An 18,244-nucleotide genomic window follows, 5' to 3' on the forward strand; every position below is an offset into this window, starting at 1 on the left:
GGGGTAAACGTGTGTCAAAACATGCATATGTACTCATGTTTAAGCGCTGTTGTAAATGTTGAGCTATACTGCCCAGTCGTCCTTTTGAGGCACAGAGGGAGTGGTAAACAGTGAAGGTCCATATGTGCGTGAGTGCTGATGATAGCGCGTATGATCCGACAGCACTTTCACATCTGGATAACAGACCACGCTGGAGAGTGAACTGATAAATACTCTCTCTCTCTGGGGATGCATTCATTTAAACCAAGCTCTGTCCACTGCCTGCCGCTCACGGTGCTTGTGGATACTTAAAGACAACCTAACACAAAGCCCGGTGTAATAATATCAGAAATAAATCAGAAATAATTACTTTTCAAGGGTGCTATCAGTTTCCCTTTCTCAGCTCACACGGGGTGTCTCTTTTCACCTCTGGCATCCTCTAATGACTCTCATGCATATCTAATGTGAGGCTCGCTTTTCCAGTGAGCCACCTTCCTCAAGGTCCATTCACTTCTGGTTAGAGTTCATTACAGCGCAGGGCAAATAATTCAGCCTGGAATACTGCAGGCAGCAAATTATCATATATGTATATAAAATGATCCTGTGTCAAACAGATCACGGCCGAGCGTCCTACCTGGAAGGTCACAGCCCAGAATCTCCACTCTCATCCCAATGCCTGCCGGAGACCACCGCTCTGGATAGAGTCGGATATACTGGGCCACTGTCTCCTCGAAATGCCGGAGCTCTGGGGTGTCATAGTGTGTGTTCCCCTCAAAGATCTGCACAAAAAAACCAACACTGCAGTGGTTACTGAACTGGTAAAAAAAACACACAAGAGCATCTGCCCGCCTCCCCTGACCCACCTTTGGTAAGCTAGTCTTGCTGTCCATGATGAAATTCCAATCTTTCCCATTCAGGCTGTGTGCCACTTTGTACTTCCTGACAAATGCCCGGTTATCTGTGGCCGCTCCACTTCCTGCGTCTCCTCCCCTCGCTCCCTGGGTGATGACTCCGCGCACTGTCTTGGCTAAACCCAGGTCCACCTGTGGAGTTTAGATTTATAATTTAATTCAATTCAATTCAGTTTTATTCATATAGTACCAAATCACAACAACAGACACCTCAATGTGTTTTATATTGTGCGATAAAGACAGTTATAGAAAGAAAACCCAACAATCACACTATGAGAAAGCACTTGGCAACAATGGAAAGGAAAAACTCCGGGCAGCCGTTTTTGTTTTAGGGGGGGGGGGGGGGGGGGGGGGACTCATGCATAAGAACAATAGTTATGTTTTCATGGCAGCTGTGCTCTGTGACTGCGTTTTAACTTAACTAGAAGGTAAAGGTGTATGCTAACATCATTGCTTTAAAGTAATGCACAATAAATGCAAAGTCTACCTGCAGCCACTCCTCTCCAGCCAGTGGCTGCGCAGGAGCAGGGAACCAGCCGGAGCGGCTGGCCACGAGACGGGTGCTCCCGGGATTCCACACCACGTCCCTGCTGGATGAGGTTGAGATCTGGGCATCGGGGAGCAGGCCGGACATCAGCCCCTGCAGGTCTGAACACGGAGCATCTGGAGGGGAAAGGCAGAGAGGGTTAGAGACTTCTTTAGTTTCCTTGGAAGAAGAGACCACCTAACGCTGTGCTGGTACACATTTTCCCACCGGGGAGCTGTTAGGCTTTGCCGCAGGATCACACTGCTGGCCACTGAGCATTAAGAGTTTAGACTGGAACAAACAGGAAAAGATGAGGTGAGAGACAAGAGAATGGAGGGAAGAGAAAAAAAAGATGTGTAACAAAGCGCTACTGCTTCATGTTCAATATGCAATTAGGCTGCCATTAGTGAGATAAAAGCATATGTTAAGTCTGCTGCTGAATGGGCACACTTGTCTGCTTTGCATGCACGCTTCTCACATCTCACATCTAACAAAAAAATACCCCGAGCGCCATATAATGCTGTTCGGAGCATTGTTTCTTTATATTCTGTACAATAGCTCGTCTGCTCATTATGCGGCACACATTTTATGTACATTCGCCGACTGAGAGAAAGTTTTATGTACACGTCAAAGTGCTCGGAAATGAAACTCATTCCGATACGGATGGGTGAGTAGAAGTGAAAATAAAATAATATAAAACTTGCTGAGGGAGTATGTGTGAGAGAGAAATGAGGATTAAGGGGATAAAAATAAGGTATGATACAAGGAGCGGGGAGACAGAGAAGTAGAGAGTGGAAAGAAAGAGTGGTGACGGGGGTGAAAATAAAAGCAGAGAAGGAGACTTGGAGCGGGAGATGACGGCTTGGGGAGGCTGGGAAAAGGAGAGAGAAACGCAGAGATGAGTCGCCTGCAGAGACAAACAGTGGGAGAGGGGGAAGGACGGAGGTAGGCGGAGTGAGAGACGAGCGGCGCTGGATGAGCGCGGAGGGCGTCGAGAGAGACGGAGGGGAAGAGATGTGGGGAGATGTTAGTAGTGCTGACGGTTTAAGAGAACACAGATCAAAGTTTCATGCTGTTATGTCACCGCAAATGCAGGAGATGTAAATAATGAATAAAAAGCGCAGGAGACGGAAAACGTGTGACTGTGCGTACGTGTGGGAAGGGTCTGTGTATATTCCAAGAGGTGTGCCTGCTTTTTTTTTGAGGTCACGCGCTATATTTAGAAAGCGCCTGTGTGCTGAAGCACCTGTACTGTAAGAGCTAATAGTTATTCCAATAGCAGCTGTTGAGGCTGAGGCGAATCACAGTTTCTGATGTAAGAGTGAACGGGGAGCCATGAATGATTGATCGGTACTCGTTTCTCAATCTAGAGGAGCTCACGGAGCAAAGACGGAACATCAAAAAAAAAAAAGTCTCCAAAACCATGAGAGGAAAAATGGGATGTGGTGGTGGTGGGGGGTGGCAGCGTTGAGGGAGTCAGAGACAGAAAAGCGAGCAGAGGGGAAAAAGAAGTGGGAGAGCACTGAAAGAGGAAAATGACACTGGTGGTGCCTCTGGAAGAAAGAATAGAAGCAGAAGCTTTCTTTAATTAGCCCGAGGGTTGCCATGTTTAAACCACAGCAAGAGGGATTGTGGGAGAGAGTATAAATACACATTTATGTCTGAATGCGTGTGTGTGTTTGATCCGGCCCTTTAAGGTTTAGGAAGTTAAATGTCGTTAAAGCTGATGGGTTTTTCTTTCTTTTCTTTTTTTTAGAACAAGTTAGATTTTAAAACAGTGCTTTGTGTTGGTTGAACCGAGAGGATAGAGCTGGTGCATGATTACTGATTTAAACCCACGAAAAGTTCTGTTCAAGCCATGAATGCAAAGCGGGATGATTCTGGCAACTTGACTGCTTCATGACACGCACACACGCCCACGAACGCACCTGTAATCTGGCATCCGTAGAGCTCGAAACGAAGGGCGATGCCGTTCTTCCAGGTCTGTGGTCGGATCCGAACGAACCGGGCCAAGACCGGCTGCGGGACGCGGTTGAGAACCACTTCGGCCGGATCTGTGTTAGCATGGAAAATCTGGACAGCAAAGGCAAACAGAGGACAAGCAAAAAAGGTTGGTTACCATCAGGAGGAGATGTGCTGTAACTTAGCTGTGCTGTCTTATTTCTCTTTCTCAGTTAGACACACACACACTCTTGTTTGATCACCCACCCACAGTGCACAGTTTCGCTTGGCTTCACACACACACACACACACACACACACACACACACACACACACACACACACACACACACACACACACACACACACACACACACAGTGGCAGGCCGGACAAAGCAGAGACAACCCAAACACGGATCCAGTGTCACCAGCCCAGCTGTCGATGTGTTTTAGGGTCGAAGGTTCAGCACCGGGAGGCTGGGAAAGCCCATCGAAGGATGAGATTTCCTCAAACACACACACACACCCTATCGACATCTATCGACTTCCACACACCTCTGCACTGGTGGTCATAGGAAGCTGTGGGAGAGTTGACCTGACACGACAGAACATGATTAGCCGCCGGAGGCAGGAAGTCTGTCCAGGTGGGCAGGATGCGAGTGAAATTCACTTCCTGACGCTTCCACAGCATCAACATTCACTTCTCCCTGAACCGCTCCTTTCCTCCCGTAAGGCAGCGGGGTGGGGCAGCGAGGGTGGAGGGGTCAGACGGCAAATGTAACCGCGGTGGTCAAGTTACTTCCTGTTGTGGGCAGAAAAGTGTGCAATCGCCTGTGATGCTCGAGAGAATCGGATGGGAACACTCAATTGTGACTTCCTCCTCTTTCCTTCCCCGCATCCTCTTCCCTCCACTCTCGAGCCCACATCGCTCTGAATCCCTTCATCTCAAAAACCTCCATTTTCTACATAAATCTCCACGTCCAGACCGCGCTGTTGATGTCTCCTCACACCTCCCGTATGCCTTTCTTCCTCTTGCTGGCGGCTACTCACTGTAACCGCACACCCAGACGCAGGAAACCACAGGAGCCCACACAAACACGGTCACATCCCACGCACCCAGATAAGCAGGGTGAGCGTCTTTTAACTGAGTGACTGTTAAGTGTCACTCACTCTCTGTTTGCGGTTGACCGTGCCAGCTGATAGGAACGCCGCATCACAGCTGCCGCACACAATGGAGAGATGGGAAGACAACTGCTACAAGCGGCTGAATTAAAGATTAAAAGGCATCATGCCTAAAAAAAAGGTCCCTACACGAGTTTTCTTTTACTTTAATTGAGATCAAACCTCAGCACTCTACCACAGCCTTAAAAATTTGATTTTTTTTATATATTTTTTTTAAATCATTAAAGTCTGCTTTCTGTTTGACCCATTTACAAAATTCCCCTAACTCTAAAAAATGATATTCCAGAAATTCCATAACCGATGGGAATACGAGTGATATCATTTCTAAAATCCTTCTCGGGGGGTTTTATTTGATTTTGGGCATGGCCTGATTAAATCAAGTGGAGCTCACACTGATAATACAAAGCGCTGTGAGTGTTTGAACAGATAAGCGGGCCTATCGCTGCTCTATCTGCTGCTGGATCGAGGATAGACAGCTGTTATGTTTACCTAAGAGGCAAAACAGGGGATGTGGTTATGGGGGTTATGTAAACACCAGTGCGCGTCCATGATGGAAGGCAGGCCTTGCAATACAACCGCCCCATCATTCCCACTCCCAGATGCCGGGTATGTGAGACAAAGAGCAGCACGTGAGGCAGTAAAAACGAAAATGACTGCGGGGGAAAGGAAGCGCGTCCTCAGAAGGATGGTTAATGACAGAAAAAGCGAGGGTGTGCGGGAGAAGGGAGCGGCAGACAGAAAAAGGTTGAATGGAGGGCAGAGGACATAACTTAGGAATATGAAGGGAGTGGTGACGAGCAGGGAGGAAAAGAACAACGAGCAGATCGACTGTAACAGGAAATACTCCATCCAAGCATTTATCACATAATAAGCCAAAATGAGAAAATTCAGTGGAATTTCCTCATTTGGGAAGAAGCTGGAAATGCAAAAACAAGCAAAAAAAAACCACAAAAAAACCTAACGAACACTATTTTTTGTGTAAAGTTCCAACTTTGGCACAAAGTTTACTTTAATAAATGCCACGTAAATAAAACAGCAGTGCGTTTCGGTCAATAGAAGTGGGTAGACTGAGGAATGACTGTAAAATATCTGTGGGCTTCAGCTTCCCAGAAATGTTTCAAAATGCCCAACGTTGCTAAAAGGCCATCAGTCAATGCACTGCAACACTGCCAGCTGCTTTTCTTTCCTACTCATCTTTGGATAAAACCTGGGAATGTGGCCAACATTACTGACACAAAAAGAATAATTTTCTCAGTACGAATCATCTCCAGGGGCTCTTTTTATTTTCCTTTTAAAAAGCAAATTATTATGGATGTGAGTGGAGAGAGAGCAAACTTAGAAGAAAGACAGCACAGAAAGACAAGGGCAGTGAAGAGTTGCCGGTTTGGTCTTTAGTGTCCTCGGTTCTCACGACTTCCTCCACTCTATTGTCAGGATACCTGAGTGGTCTCCCACTCCTCACCCATTACTTCTAAGGTTAAAGGTCAACGGCCATGGGAAGCAGATGGTTGTTCATTGACTAACTCGTTGGTAACCTGGTTACTTTTTCGCCAACTTGAAATAAAGGAAGTTGTAGCAACAGGAAGGGCGGTCAGTGTGGTTGGTGTCTGGGCCACCTCCAATCTGCCTAACAACTGGAATTTTGGGGTTTTATTTTTTAATGTGTGTGTCTATACGGGTCCCTCCCCTCACGTGAGCGTGCTTTCGAGGTGGGCTGAATAATTGATGCTGTCATGTTGTGTCTCCAAGTGAGCCGAGAGTCATTAAAATATAACGAAGACCCCATTACGCGCTCGCATAGCAACATGTGACGGTCAGGCCTCTTTTTCGCGGACATCGGCAGAACCCAGGCACCACGGGTGTTTAACTATTGATGACTTTTGCAGAGAACCAGGTCACCGCGATGGGCGTGTTTGTATTATAGTAAACATCCTCCTGACATTTCTAAGCAAACAGAGCACGGAAATGTAATGTGCAATCTTAAAGCAGGCAGAGGTTTGCTGGATCTTGTTAGAGCGCTTGTTCCTGGAAAGTGAGGTGCGGATGGATGTACACATCATAGCTTGATTCATTTACCATCCATTCTGCGCTGTTTTGGCACACATCTCCTTCCTCTGTCAGTGTTTTTCTGCAACATGATGGCACCAGGGGGAGATGTGGCAAGCTCTCTGCACAAGCCATTATTTGTTTTCCAGCCATTTTTTTTCTTTCTTCACTCCCATGTTGTTCTCCTGATCCAAGCCTCTTTCTCCGTCCATTACACTTTTTATCCCCCCTGGCTCTCTTCCCCTGTTTCTCACTATGAAGATGTTGACAGTAGAAACTGGTTCCAGCTGGCCGCTCTCTACAACTAGCTCTAAGAGAGGCTGAGGCGAGTGTGTGCGCGCGTGCAAAGGTTGACGTCGTGACCCTAACACCACCTCTGGTCAAAGCCTCCTGCTTGGTGCCGATGTAACCGATTGTGTCTCGCTGTGTGTCGGCGCACGCACACGCTGTTTTTAATACGCATCAGCATGTAGAATAAGCGGAAAACAAAGCCTGTGTGTTTGTGCCCGAGCTAGTGCTGTGGGATACTACAAATGTGGGCATTGATCGCATACCAAGTGAATACAGGGCCAGTATTAGCGATACCACCTGATCGATCGATATGTCCACCGCTAGCCTGAGAGCTACAAAGGTAATAAAAGGCTATTCTATTCTCTTCTACTCTACAGTGTGATGGAGGTGCAGGAAGAAAAGCTGAAGGCTGACTTTTCACCCCCTCTCCTCCATGTTACTATGTGTGTGTCAGTGTTAGACTGATTTAGCACATACAGTGCCTTTCAGCAGCACAAAGCTTGCTTAGCACTGGGACGCCTGGGATTTTCTTCACAGACAGGTGACAGCGTGTGTTTTAAATGTTAATTAGTTTGGGCGCGGGAGCGTGCGCGTCTATTTAAACAAAACAAAACAGAAGAAAAAAGTCGTTGCGAAGCTCGCGTCTACGTGTAAGTGTGCGAAATATGCAATTCCTGAGTGTCTTCGCATCTCATCAAGTAATGAGGCGCATATGTGAGAAATGTGACTTAGAATTAACAAGTCACATGGGTGTCGAATTGAAAATGCGATGGCATGCAGAATATTTGGGAAAAAAATTAATAAAATTGACAGAAACGCCCACACCTGGTGGTGTGATTGAGGTGATTAATGTGCAGCGCTGGTGTGTTTTACACCTTTCTGCATCACTCTAATTTCCCACATTACTTTCCCTTTTCTTCTTAGGAGCATTCAGCCCTTCATCCTTTGTTAACACATCAAAAAAGCGACGCATCGTGTCAGAGAGCTGTCTTCCATTAGCAAACACGGGGAGGTAAGAACCACCAAGCTGGCCCTTTCTTTCACGGGTGATTCATACGTGATGCACAGGCACACTTGTGCCTCAACCTTACCCACACGCACACACTAATGACACGTCTACACGCTCCTGTCCAAAGCTGCACAAGCTTCAAGCTCACTGCTAAATAACAATTAGAAGAACCAAATCCCAGTCATTACAGGACCCCTGACGAGAACTGAGCTTCAACCACTTAAGGGCTCTTTGGGGGGCTTAGGACAGGCTAACCGGGAGTTTGTAAAACACCAGTGGTGGATTAGCAGTCACGGAAAGATTCAACTGCAGCCTTTGGAGAACAGAAGGGAACCTGTCTGACGAGGGTCACGAAGAGTAAAGCGAATTCTTTGGCTTCACCATCACGAAGTCCGAGGTAAAAACCGTGGCTGCAAACTCTCCTAGACGGCTCTCTCTGTGGTCGGCAAATACACAAAGAGCAGGTTTTATGTAACGCAATCTGAGATGCCTCTTTATTATACATAAGAGGAGGGAGAGTGTGCAATAAATCCTTGTAGAGTTTGAATTTAGAGCCCTATCATGCATGCAGTAAATGCTGTAGCTGTCGTATTTCTTTATCATCAGAAGCAGATGGTATGCTTAATCAATTCTGCATTTTATGTAGATTAAGTAGTGTCCAATTAGAAAAAGCAGCAGGCATTATTCCCTGACTTTGCTTCCTCAGACTTTTGTTTGTCGGGTTTTCACCATTTTCTTTAGAAAACGTACATTTTTCAGATTTTGTTCTATCTTTCACAGATCTTCAATCCTCCTACCGCCTTTACGGTTTTCTAAAAGCTAACAAAACGCTGTTTTCAAAGCAGCGTAGCGCCACTAATATCTCTCTCCCGAATGCAAAATGCATGCCTAAGCATCTGTCTGATTCCGTGTCTCAAAGTGTCCGAGCAGTTTTTGCTCAGACGGATTACCGGACTCAGATTACACGCCGCAGACAGGCACACATCATATACGTATGCGCTCACACGCACAGATCTCCAGACAGGGAGATCAGCCAGAGGTTATTTAAAGAAAGGGAGGGGGTCCTCTCAATTGTGTGTGTGTGTTTTTCCGGGGGTTCTAATAAATTGCACAGATGTTGACTTTTGTGTCAAATCCACATTTTGTTTAATAATCTCTACATCAAATACCCCCCACTGGCCCCACCCAAACCAATCACTGGCACACACAGAAGGATGGGGGGGGGTGGGGAATCCCAGTCTGTGCGGGTAGTGTGGATTAACCCCTCTTTACACACACGCCCACTCTTGCCACTCTCTATTTTTTTGTTTGAAATCCACAGTGACCTTAAACCAGATGTGAGGGACAAGGTTTAAATGCCCTGGAAACAGGCTGTCTGCAGGTCACGGCATGGCAACAACCTGCCATTGTGTGTATATAAGTAACAACGAGCAGGCAATCAAATGCAGATTTAACGAGGCTCGATCGAAGCACTAAATGGGAGCGATTTTGGAGAGTAATGCTGCGAATCTCTCAAGGCGCAAATTTGCTCAGTCCACACCTGGCCGGCCTCCAGAGGGTTTCACAACCCCCAGGTGTGTGTGTGTGTGTGAGTTAGGCTGAGAAAGATGATAAATAGCGGTTCCAGATAAGGGCACACAGAGGACTCCATTGTTCTTGTTTGTCAGGTTCCCCTCCTCTCTCTATCTCTTCCTCCCTCCCGTTCCCTTTCTCTCCAACTCATGACTGAGGTCATGACTCGGGTTCATAAACAGTCTTAGAAGGGGAAAGACTCCTTCAGGAATTTAGCGTCCGCTGATGCCATTGATATGGCTCTCGAGCGAACACAACAACCTTAGTTGTTTGAGAACATCTCGGAGGTGTAAATGCGGCGTTCAGCGTGGATGCTCGGCTTCACTTTAAAGCGAGCTTGCCCGTTGGACCATTTCAGGCTTCGTTTTTACTTATAAACACGTTTAATGCTCTACCTTGTGGTTCTTGCCATGGCGGTACACCATCCAGTCCTCTCCGTTGGTGCTGACCTCCAGCTTGAAGGTTGTGACGTAGTAGGACTTCTGCGTTTCCTTGGATATGGCGCCCTGTGTGGCAATACCGGTCAAAACCTTGAGGAAATGAAGATCCACCTGGAAAAAAGGGGGAAAATGTATAAAACTTGTTTTCATGAACTGAAATAAAATAGAATAGCGGCAGAGAAAGCTCCGTAGACTGCAGGATGGATGTGCTCCGGGCTGATGCAGATAGCCGAGCAGCTGCAAGTCTATTGCTCACACAGCAGCAGCAGCAGATTGTGGCCTTCTACTGAAGAAGCCTAGGTGGTATCTATGAGTGTGTGTGTGTGTGTCTGTACATTGTGATGTGTGTAAGGGGAGGAATGGTTGGAGGCAAAGATCAATGGCGCAGTGTTCGGATGCATTCCTGAAGAGCACCTTCATCAATCACGGCCTTCTTGCCGCTCTCCTCCGCGCTCTGCCTATGCACGCGTTTGAGACAGGAAAGATTGAGAGTGTGGAAGCACTTCCTTATCATCGGTTCACAGTTCCTCCATTCCCTTTATGTGTGAGCACCTCTGTGTGTCCCCCACTGTACGTGAGAGCCTTCTTCGCCGAGCCTTCTTCCGCAAGTATCACCGAGACAAATTTACTGTCACCAGCGAGTTAACGCGTCGCTGATTCAGATATCAGTGTCGACCCGCTCTAGACTTTGTGCCTTAAATCAAATATTCGCCTTCAGATTTCTACCAGAGCAAACCAACTGCATTTAAAAGTTTCTTAAACACCCGGGCCCTCGAGACAGCTCAAATGCGCGGTTATTTATATTTGGTGGCACGGCTCTGTTCTGGAACCTCTCTGCCCCTTCCACGTACATTCAAGGCAAAGAAAGAAGCAGCACGACTTCTTTCTGGGGTACGAAACAACTGCAGGTGGGCTAAAGCGACTTACATAGTTGACATTTGCCGACTGAATGCATGAAAGGGTACCAGCTGATCCGTCAGCTGCTGCGAGCTGCCGCTGACATCGACTGATCTCGACAGCGTAGGCCTGCTTGAACCTCGCGGAGTGATACCTGTATGTATTCCTTGTTGCTGTCCTCTGCCGGCGTCCAAGCGTTGTCGTCGTTGTTGAGGCGAGCCTGGCGCGGCAGCCAGCGATTGTCGTAAAAGGACGTCGAGGCCGTGATTTGGTCGTCGCTGATCTTCCCCGACTCCATGCCCAGCGCCATGCTGCAGTGAAATGCTGACGGGAGAAGAGGGAGCAACGTCAGCTATGTTTGCATTGAATATAACTGAATATAACGGTTTAGCAGACATGAAAGAAAAGGCATGAGGGGCACAGAGCTCGAAAAAACAAGAGGCGTGAAGTTAAACTCAGGCAGACACAAAGAGAAAAGACAATGAGAGGCAGAAAGCAGCCCAACAGGTGAGTGAAGTTAAATTGAGGTTGAGTTAATTTATATTCTAAAAGAAAATAGTATGAGCCCGCTTCTGAGAAATCATGCTCTCTTAGGAGAGCGCAAAATAGGCTGAGAGGGGCGAGGGAGCGCTCCGAGATTGAAATAGCATTAAAGCAGGCACGGCTGAAGAGATCGAGAGGGTAAGAGGAGAGGAGGAAAAAGAAAAAAGATGAAGAGAGAAAGACGAGTGTCAGCAGAGATGACAGAGACGAAAGCGGTGAAAGAGAGAAAATCGAGTTGGGAATAAAAGCAGGTAAGCAAACCTACACTCTGTACACACAAATGCACGCACACGTGCGCTCTTAAAGTGATGGTGCACTCACAGTCGGAGACTTCTTTTTGTGTCATGTTGTAGCGGGCGGAGAAGCCGTCTTTGGCGACAGCCATGTCGGTGTGGAAGGAGAGGGACAGCAGGCCGGAGGACGATTGGATCTCTGGGGGGATCTTTGTCCCGCAGTACCGGCCAATCAGAGGAGCCACTGCACACACACGAAATTCATGTTTATACAGTCATATTGCAAAGAAATGATTTTAAAAGAAACATTCGTGCTGTTATTTTGAAAAACTCAACATTTACTGCTTTTTCTGTATGATGCTACATTCAAGGAAGGAAGAAAAATCAGAAAAAGCACGCACATGTGATAATTCCTATAAGATTAAAAAAAAGGAAATCCAGCACTGCAAAGACAGGTTTCCAGTGGTCATGCTGCTTCGGTAAGTGTTGTCTAATGACTCACAGCATGCCTCTCCTCCATCTCCCCTTCCTCCATTCATTCCTCTCTCCCTTAACTCTACTGTCCATCCCTCCATCTGCCATGTGTGTGTCTCAGCCAGAACCCAGCAGGAGAGGGAATGGAATCCCTTGCTTTAATGCAAGCTGCACTGGGATCAGCTGCAGACAAGCACTCACACACGCATAGACACACACATGCGCGCACGCACTCACAAACATTAAGGATTACAACGGTCTCCAGACACAAAAATTCTTCACCCTTCCGCCTCGTCTCCCGTCCCTCTTTCACGCCCAAGGAAACTCAGGCTCACTGGAACTGGGTTACACTTTAATTTGCTCCTAATTCTCAACTTTGAATGGTATAAATTGTTTTCAGCTATCAAAGCTCCTAAATTCAAGGCTATAATTGGAATTTTAAATCCACTTGGATCCCTTCTTAGCGACTGAAAATGGAATAATTAGAGCAAATCCTTGGTCCCCCCCCCACCCTGCTTCATATTTTCAAAAAGAAAAGGAAAAAAAGAGAGAAGAAAAGGAACTCGGCAAAGCGAGAGGTGAGAAATGAACCACTCACCACTACTAATGTGGCTTTCATCAGCTACAGAGCAACTAGCATTACCCTATGGCAGTCACTATCAAAGCCCCTTGATAACATCCTCAAATGTTTTTCTCCCCCAAACCCCTCCCATTCCCACTTTCTGATCTCGGCTCTTTGCATACAAGCAGATACTCATCGTGGCCGTCACTCTCGCTCACCCTGGGGAGGAAGGAAGTGCTAGGTGATAAGGATGGAGGACAGGGAGGAAAGTACGAGGGGGGTTAGGAACGGGTTGTTATTATGGAGAGGGAAGAGAACCATGGGAACAGATTGGTCCTCAGGGGGTGTCCAGTCCCCCCCCTCCCATGTAATGGGATGGACTGTACGGTAAGAGCTTACATCAAAGAGAGGGATGCCTGCACAGGAAATTGAAGGCTGCTATGCAGATTTCAGTGTAGGAATGTGCATGTGGAAATGTGGCTGTCCACGCACGTTAAAAGGTGAGGACAAGGTGTCTTTCCAGTGTGTCTACGCTCACGCTGAGATATTCCGACATCTGTTTGTGTGTGTCTGTGTGTGTCTGTGCGCTCACCTTGTGGCAGACCGTCCCACACGTCCAGCCAGTCGTACTTGCAGTCACCCTCTCCGACCAGCAGGGGGTCGTTCTCGAGATCGAAGGTCAGGAAGGTGAGCGTGATGTCCATGTGGGGCGGGGCAATGATCATGTAGGAGCATTCCAGATTGTGAGGGTATTTATCCGGGAACCCCGGGGACTCGATCATGCCGGTAGGGCTGGTGAAATTGCGGAAGCAGAATTCCGAGCCTAAGCAGACACACAAGGATAAGAGGATATTTAGAGTCGGGAGTGAAAAACAAAAACAAAAACCCATAATGGTCGCGTTACGAGCAGGAGCAATCGATCACGTGGCGGTATCTCATCTGACTTGCAGAAGGTGTTTCAGAAACTCATTCGTCACTGACAGCCCCGCTGGGATTTTACAGTAGCTGCGGTGGTGAAAGGACACGAACGTGCACGACTCGTGGCTGTAGATGGAGGAGGGAAAAAACCCAACAGAGCGAGCAAATGCTCAACTGGGCATTTCTAATTTTGCATCATGCAACGCAAGCAGGCTTAGAGCTCTTTTTTTGTGCACGCTCCCCTTAAATTCATACCACCTCTGTGCTCTCAAACAATGACAGTGCACTGCAAAACCCAGCCTTTACTTGAGCCCTTAAAAAATTCCACCTTTAAAGACGGAACCCTGCTTTAGAGCATATATTTAAAATTTTACCCTTTTTTGGGTCTCATTTGCACTCTGTGTGTGCGCGTGTCTTTCACTTTCTCTCGCACACCTCGCTCATGCATACCACAAAAGTTGTGTAATGGTTCTAAGTGGGCCCTTTGCGGCGGCTCCTCATTAGCTATGCAGATTTATGCGCCCTGGGCGGCTCACCTTGAGCGGCAGCAGCTGTGTGGCTCAGATCATCTACCCATCAGCCACTGCTCCGCGGTCCACTGGGGAGCCTGAGTCACGGCCAAGTGTTTATGGACCGGCACATCAATGAGGCGGGAGAGAGCTGACAATCCAGCACACACACACGGCAAATAGACAGGTCTTCACACAAATGTCACACGCGCTGCCTCATTCATAAGCTGTGTTTATTTTCCGAGCCTGAGTTCGCTCACCCTTTAAATAGTTCTATCTTTACAATGCAGGCTCCGTTCAGTCGTACATCTTTATGCATTTCTATTTTCATGCTCACCGGACACACACACATCCTCATGTGGCAACGCTGCTAAGATACGTGGGACAAATCGCAGCTCTTCCTCTAGAACTAAAGCGCACTTAAACTGGACATTGTGTGTTTTTTTTCTTTTTGCTACTTCTCTCCTGCTGAAATGACTCGTTGAAGGTAAATTCATTTAAAGACGCATTTAACTTCAGTTTCCTTTCCCAGACAAATGCGCCTGGTCGGTCACTACCAGCAAGGAAAAACAAGCCTAAGCTAGAAGCATTTTTCCCATCGTTGACTCCACTGGAAAGCTGGGAGGTCAGGTTGAAGAGGCTCACGGGAGGAGGCATCTGGTGGATTTCAAACCTGGGAAAGCGGCGCCGCATCCAGGCAAGCACTGCACTGTCTCAGGGAGCTGCCAGGGCTGCGTTTGATAACCAGATTCATATTCGTAGAGGCGGCGTTTAGGAGCACAGACGCGTTAGTGGAACATTCCTTCGGCAGCATTCCTCGGAGGCACCGGTTCTTATTATCAGGCGGCCCTATGAAAAGCTGAGGGGTCGACTGTGCTGCTCTGACCCCCCCCCTCCCGGTGTCTACACTTGGTAATGGCAGAGAGCTGACCCTAATCAGCATAGAGACAGAGGGAGGAAAACCCAGGAGACGTATACCATATCTCTATTTGTATTCCCCATTTTGTGAGAGATTCTTTATACCCCGTTTTCTCTCATTTCCTGCCAAAGCCTCACATTTAAAAAAAAAGTGCTTACATATATAGCTGAGTGCAATGATGCATATATCTTCCTATTGATTTACCTGGCACCAATACATTCATGTCACAGTTGACAGTTGAGATGTTGACAAAAAAAAATGTATGAATCTTCCCCCCCCACGCGTTAAAAGCAGGCATTCAACCCCTTGTGTCGACTCCCACACACACCGTTACATCAAAACACCCGTGGATCAGTTGCCTGGCTGCCTGTACGCACACACAAACACACACACAGAAGTAGGGATGCTGAAATGTGAGGGTAATTTACAGCCAAGATCTCCCCATCCCTTCAACCACTGACCTCAGCTCTGTGTGTTAAGTGTACAGTTATAATGTAGGAGTAAGCAGCATCAATCTCCATGTGTCTGTAATGCGATCATAACGACAGCAAATGAACTGCGCAGTACGCATGAGTCACATCTCCTGCGAATGCTCCTCTTTGCATGTACGTTTTTGCTCACACGACCCGTTTCTTGCTGCCTGTTTTCCCTCAGTGTGTGCGTGCTTGAAGGTGTGTGTCTGCATGTGTGAGACCCAGTAACACACTGGCCTTGTTTCTCACTGGGTCACAGTGCAAAGCAAGTCTGCGGAGTCCTGCTGGTGAAATCTTCAATCTGAGCGCAGCTTGACTCCACCGCCCATCCAAACACGCCGTGTCTGTTACTCGAGGAGCTGTCGCCCTCGCGCGACGTCACATGCCAATGCTCTGCCGAGTGTGCGCATATGCACCTTCTCTTTGCGTCACTGCTCATTAGCTCACAGTGTATGAACACGCCAAAAACAAGTCCCCCTCGCCCCTTTCTACCTCCCTCTGTCACCCCCTCATGTCTTAAAAACACACACACATGCCTGCGCACACACACGTGCCTGTCTGGTGCTTGCATCGCACCATGAGCTGCCATTTGGCGAGAGCTGTCTTCTGGCAAGGAGCGGGAGGTCATAGTGTGAGTGAGTGAGAGTGTGTCAGTGTGATTGGAGGTGGGGTGGGGGTAAGAGGGCGAGTTGCTGGGTAGAAACCACTCGATTCTTGCACATGAGTGCCTGATGTAGTAGCGGCAGCTCCACACGTTGTGTCAGGGCAACCCCTTTCCTCTCCTCCTCCACCCAGCGACGCGCCGGGCCTGTGTTCATTCACTCTTTCAACCCTCTGTCTCGCCTGGCGTCGACATACAACTCTAGCTGAGGGCTCACCTCTGCGTCTGCCGCACATCAAAACCTGCCTCACCCTCCTCTCTCTCACCTGCCTGTCTCCGCCTGACATACAGCTCACTCCTCGTATACAGTCGCGAGCAGATCTCTCGTGTAACCTCCCCACGCTTGAGTTCGGCTCACGGTTTCCATTGAAGAAAATCTCTCCTGAGGCATCTGGGGAAGGGCGGTGTACGTGCATGCCTGTGTAGATGTGTAGCGGAAGGGGCACGCTACACAAGGGTGTGGGGGGAAGTGTTGAAAACCCACAACAACAAAAACAACAACAACAACAACACTGTGAACAACTGGAAGACCCAAGAAAAGGAGAAACAGCATTCTTGGCATGCTGTGGTTTGACACTTTTATATATCCGGAGAGACAATTCGAGAGGAATGTTTCTTCTTAGACTGATGCCTCTGTTGTGTTGTTGTTGTTAAATGAATTACCATTATCAATTGTTTTTCATCTTCAGCACACACACACATACAAAAAAATGCAGATGCCAAAAAAAGCCCTCCTGCTGTTTGTGATCAAAGCCGTTCACGCGGTTGCTGATAATGTCTCGTTATTTCATTCCGGGTACGCGTTTTTCCTCATCGCTGATCAGTCTTAAGCGCTCTTGTTTTTTTTTTGTGCTCGATTTATTTATTCATGACTTTAATTCACCTTTTGCCGGTTAATTACGTGAGCGTGATTTCGGCAGTGGGATGGGGCTCATGGGTTTTTCAGGAATAAACAAGTTGCAATCAGCCGTAACAGCCATCACTGACGCGTCCAATCAGCATGATAGCACCAGAGAGACACGCAAGGCCAGTGTGTTATGTCTGGTACTTGGGCGGGGGTCCCTGCCGTAGGCTGCGCCCTCTTCCACCACCACCCGAACCCCCAGATGCCACAGAAGCGGTCAGCAGCGGTCATGGAGGAGACCCAATGCCCCAAGGTTCTCTATGCTCCCATCTTAACACTGGATTGGCTGCCACTGTTTTTCTGCCCCCACTGAGCTACTGGTGGGCTTTGGGGAAGGGTGAAATGGGGGCTTCCATCATAAGTCTTCCCCTTGTAGCCGTGGTAACAGCATCAGCAGCACGTGACTTTGTGTGGGGTGGTAGTCAGGGCTGTATAAAGGGTTAAGCACGCATGAGTAGGACCAAAGTAGGCCACAACAATAAGGGGGAAGGGAGGGGGGCTGTGCACTTTCACTGTACAGTAGGATTAAGGCGTTTGTGCACTGTATGTGTGCGTGTGTGCATGAGTATAGTGGACTGAGGGATAGATGGAAGACCCTGGCTCTTCTTAGGACGTGAACCGAAGGGTGAAGGGTTATTTGGGACGGATGTAGAGCCAAAGGTCGACTTGTGATCCTCAACGCTGAAAGTGATTAGCTCTAACTGTGCTGTACCACGCCACTTACACACACATAAACCACACACAAACACACACAGTGGCAGTGGCACAAACAGATTGCTTGTCCAATTCAAAAAACCCCTGGAGTAGCTACAGTCACTGCTTATGTAATAAGGTTGAATGAACAAAACAAAAACAAGCCACAGTATCATTAGTCCAATGCAGAGAAAGCAGGGCAGGATATCTCAAACACACACACACACACACACACACACACACACACACACACACACACACACACACACACACACACACACACACACACACACACACACACACGGACAGAGTCAAAACCAGACCTGCATTGTCTGACTTCCAGACACAGTGTGGTGGGGTCAGCCTCAGCTGTCTGTTTAAGATGGGGAGGAAGCTGAAGACACGCACACAAACACACACGTCTCCCAGCTGTTTGCACAGATTTCTATCTGTCAGGACACACCCTTTAAAAACACACACAGACCCATAAACACAACCTCCCAACCTCGACACTGTACACACAAACTGAGTTTTGTGCAGCTACATTAAAACAGACTGGACT

At 47.8% G+C, this 18,244-nt stretch overlaps 1 protein-coding gene across 2 annotated transcripts in view; it reads right to left on the minus strand.

The window, feature by feature from the left end:
* The window catches only part of nrp2a (neuropilin 2a), a 59,758-nt gene that overhangs the window by 19,630 nt on the left and 21,884 nt on the right, over positions 1 to 18,244 (minus strand). For both annotated transcript variants that reach the window (XM_080877166.1, XM_080877167.1), the window contains exons 4-11: positions 13,198 to 13,428; positions 11,658 to 11,813; positions 10,948 to 11,117; positions 9,852 to 10,007; positions 3,345 to 3,489; positions 1,378 to 1,553; positions 843 to 1,022; positions 614 to 758 (exon numbers count right to left, since the gene is read on the minus strand). In XM_080877166.1, the coding sequence (XP_080733292.1) occupies positions 614 to 758; positions 843 to 1,022; positions 1,378 to 1,553; positions 3,345 to 3,489; positions 9,852 to 10,007; positions 10,948 to 11,117; positions 11,658 to 11,813; positions 13,198 to 13,428 (1,359 nt within the window). The remainder of the gene's footprint in view (positions 1 to 613; positions 759 to 842; positions 1,023 to 1,377; positions 1,554 to 3,344; positions 3,490 to 9,851; positions 10,008 to 10,947; positions 11,118 to 11,657; positions 11,814 to 13,197; positions 13,429 to 18,244) is intronic.

Source organism: Rhamphochromis sp. 'chilingali', assembly GCF_963969265.1.
Source record: "Rhamphochromis sp. 'chilingali' genome assembly, chromosome: 3".
In the NCBI taxonomy this organism is placed as follows: domain Eukaryota; kingdom Metazoa; phylum Chordata; class Actinopteri; order Cichliformes; family Cichlidae; genus Rhamphochromis; species Rhamphochromis sp. 'chilingali'.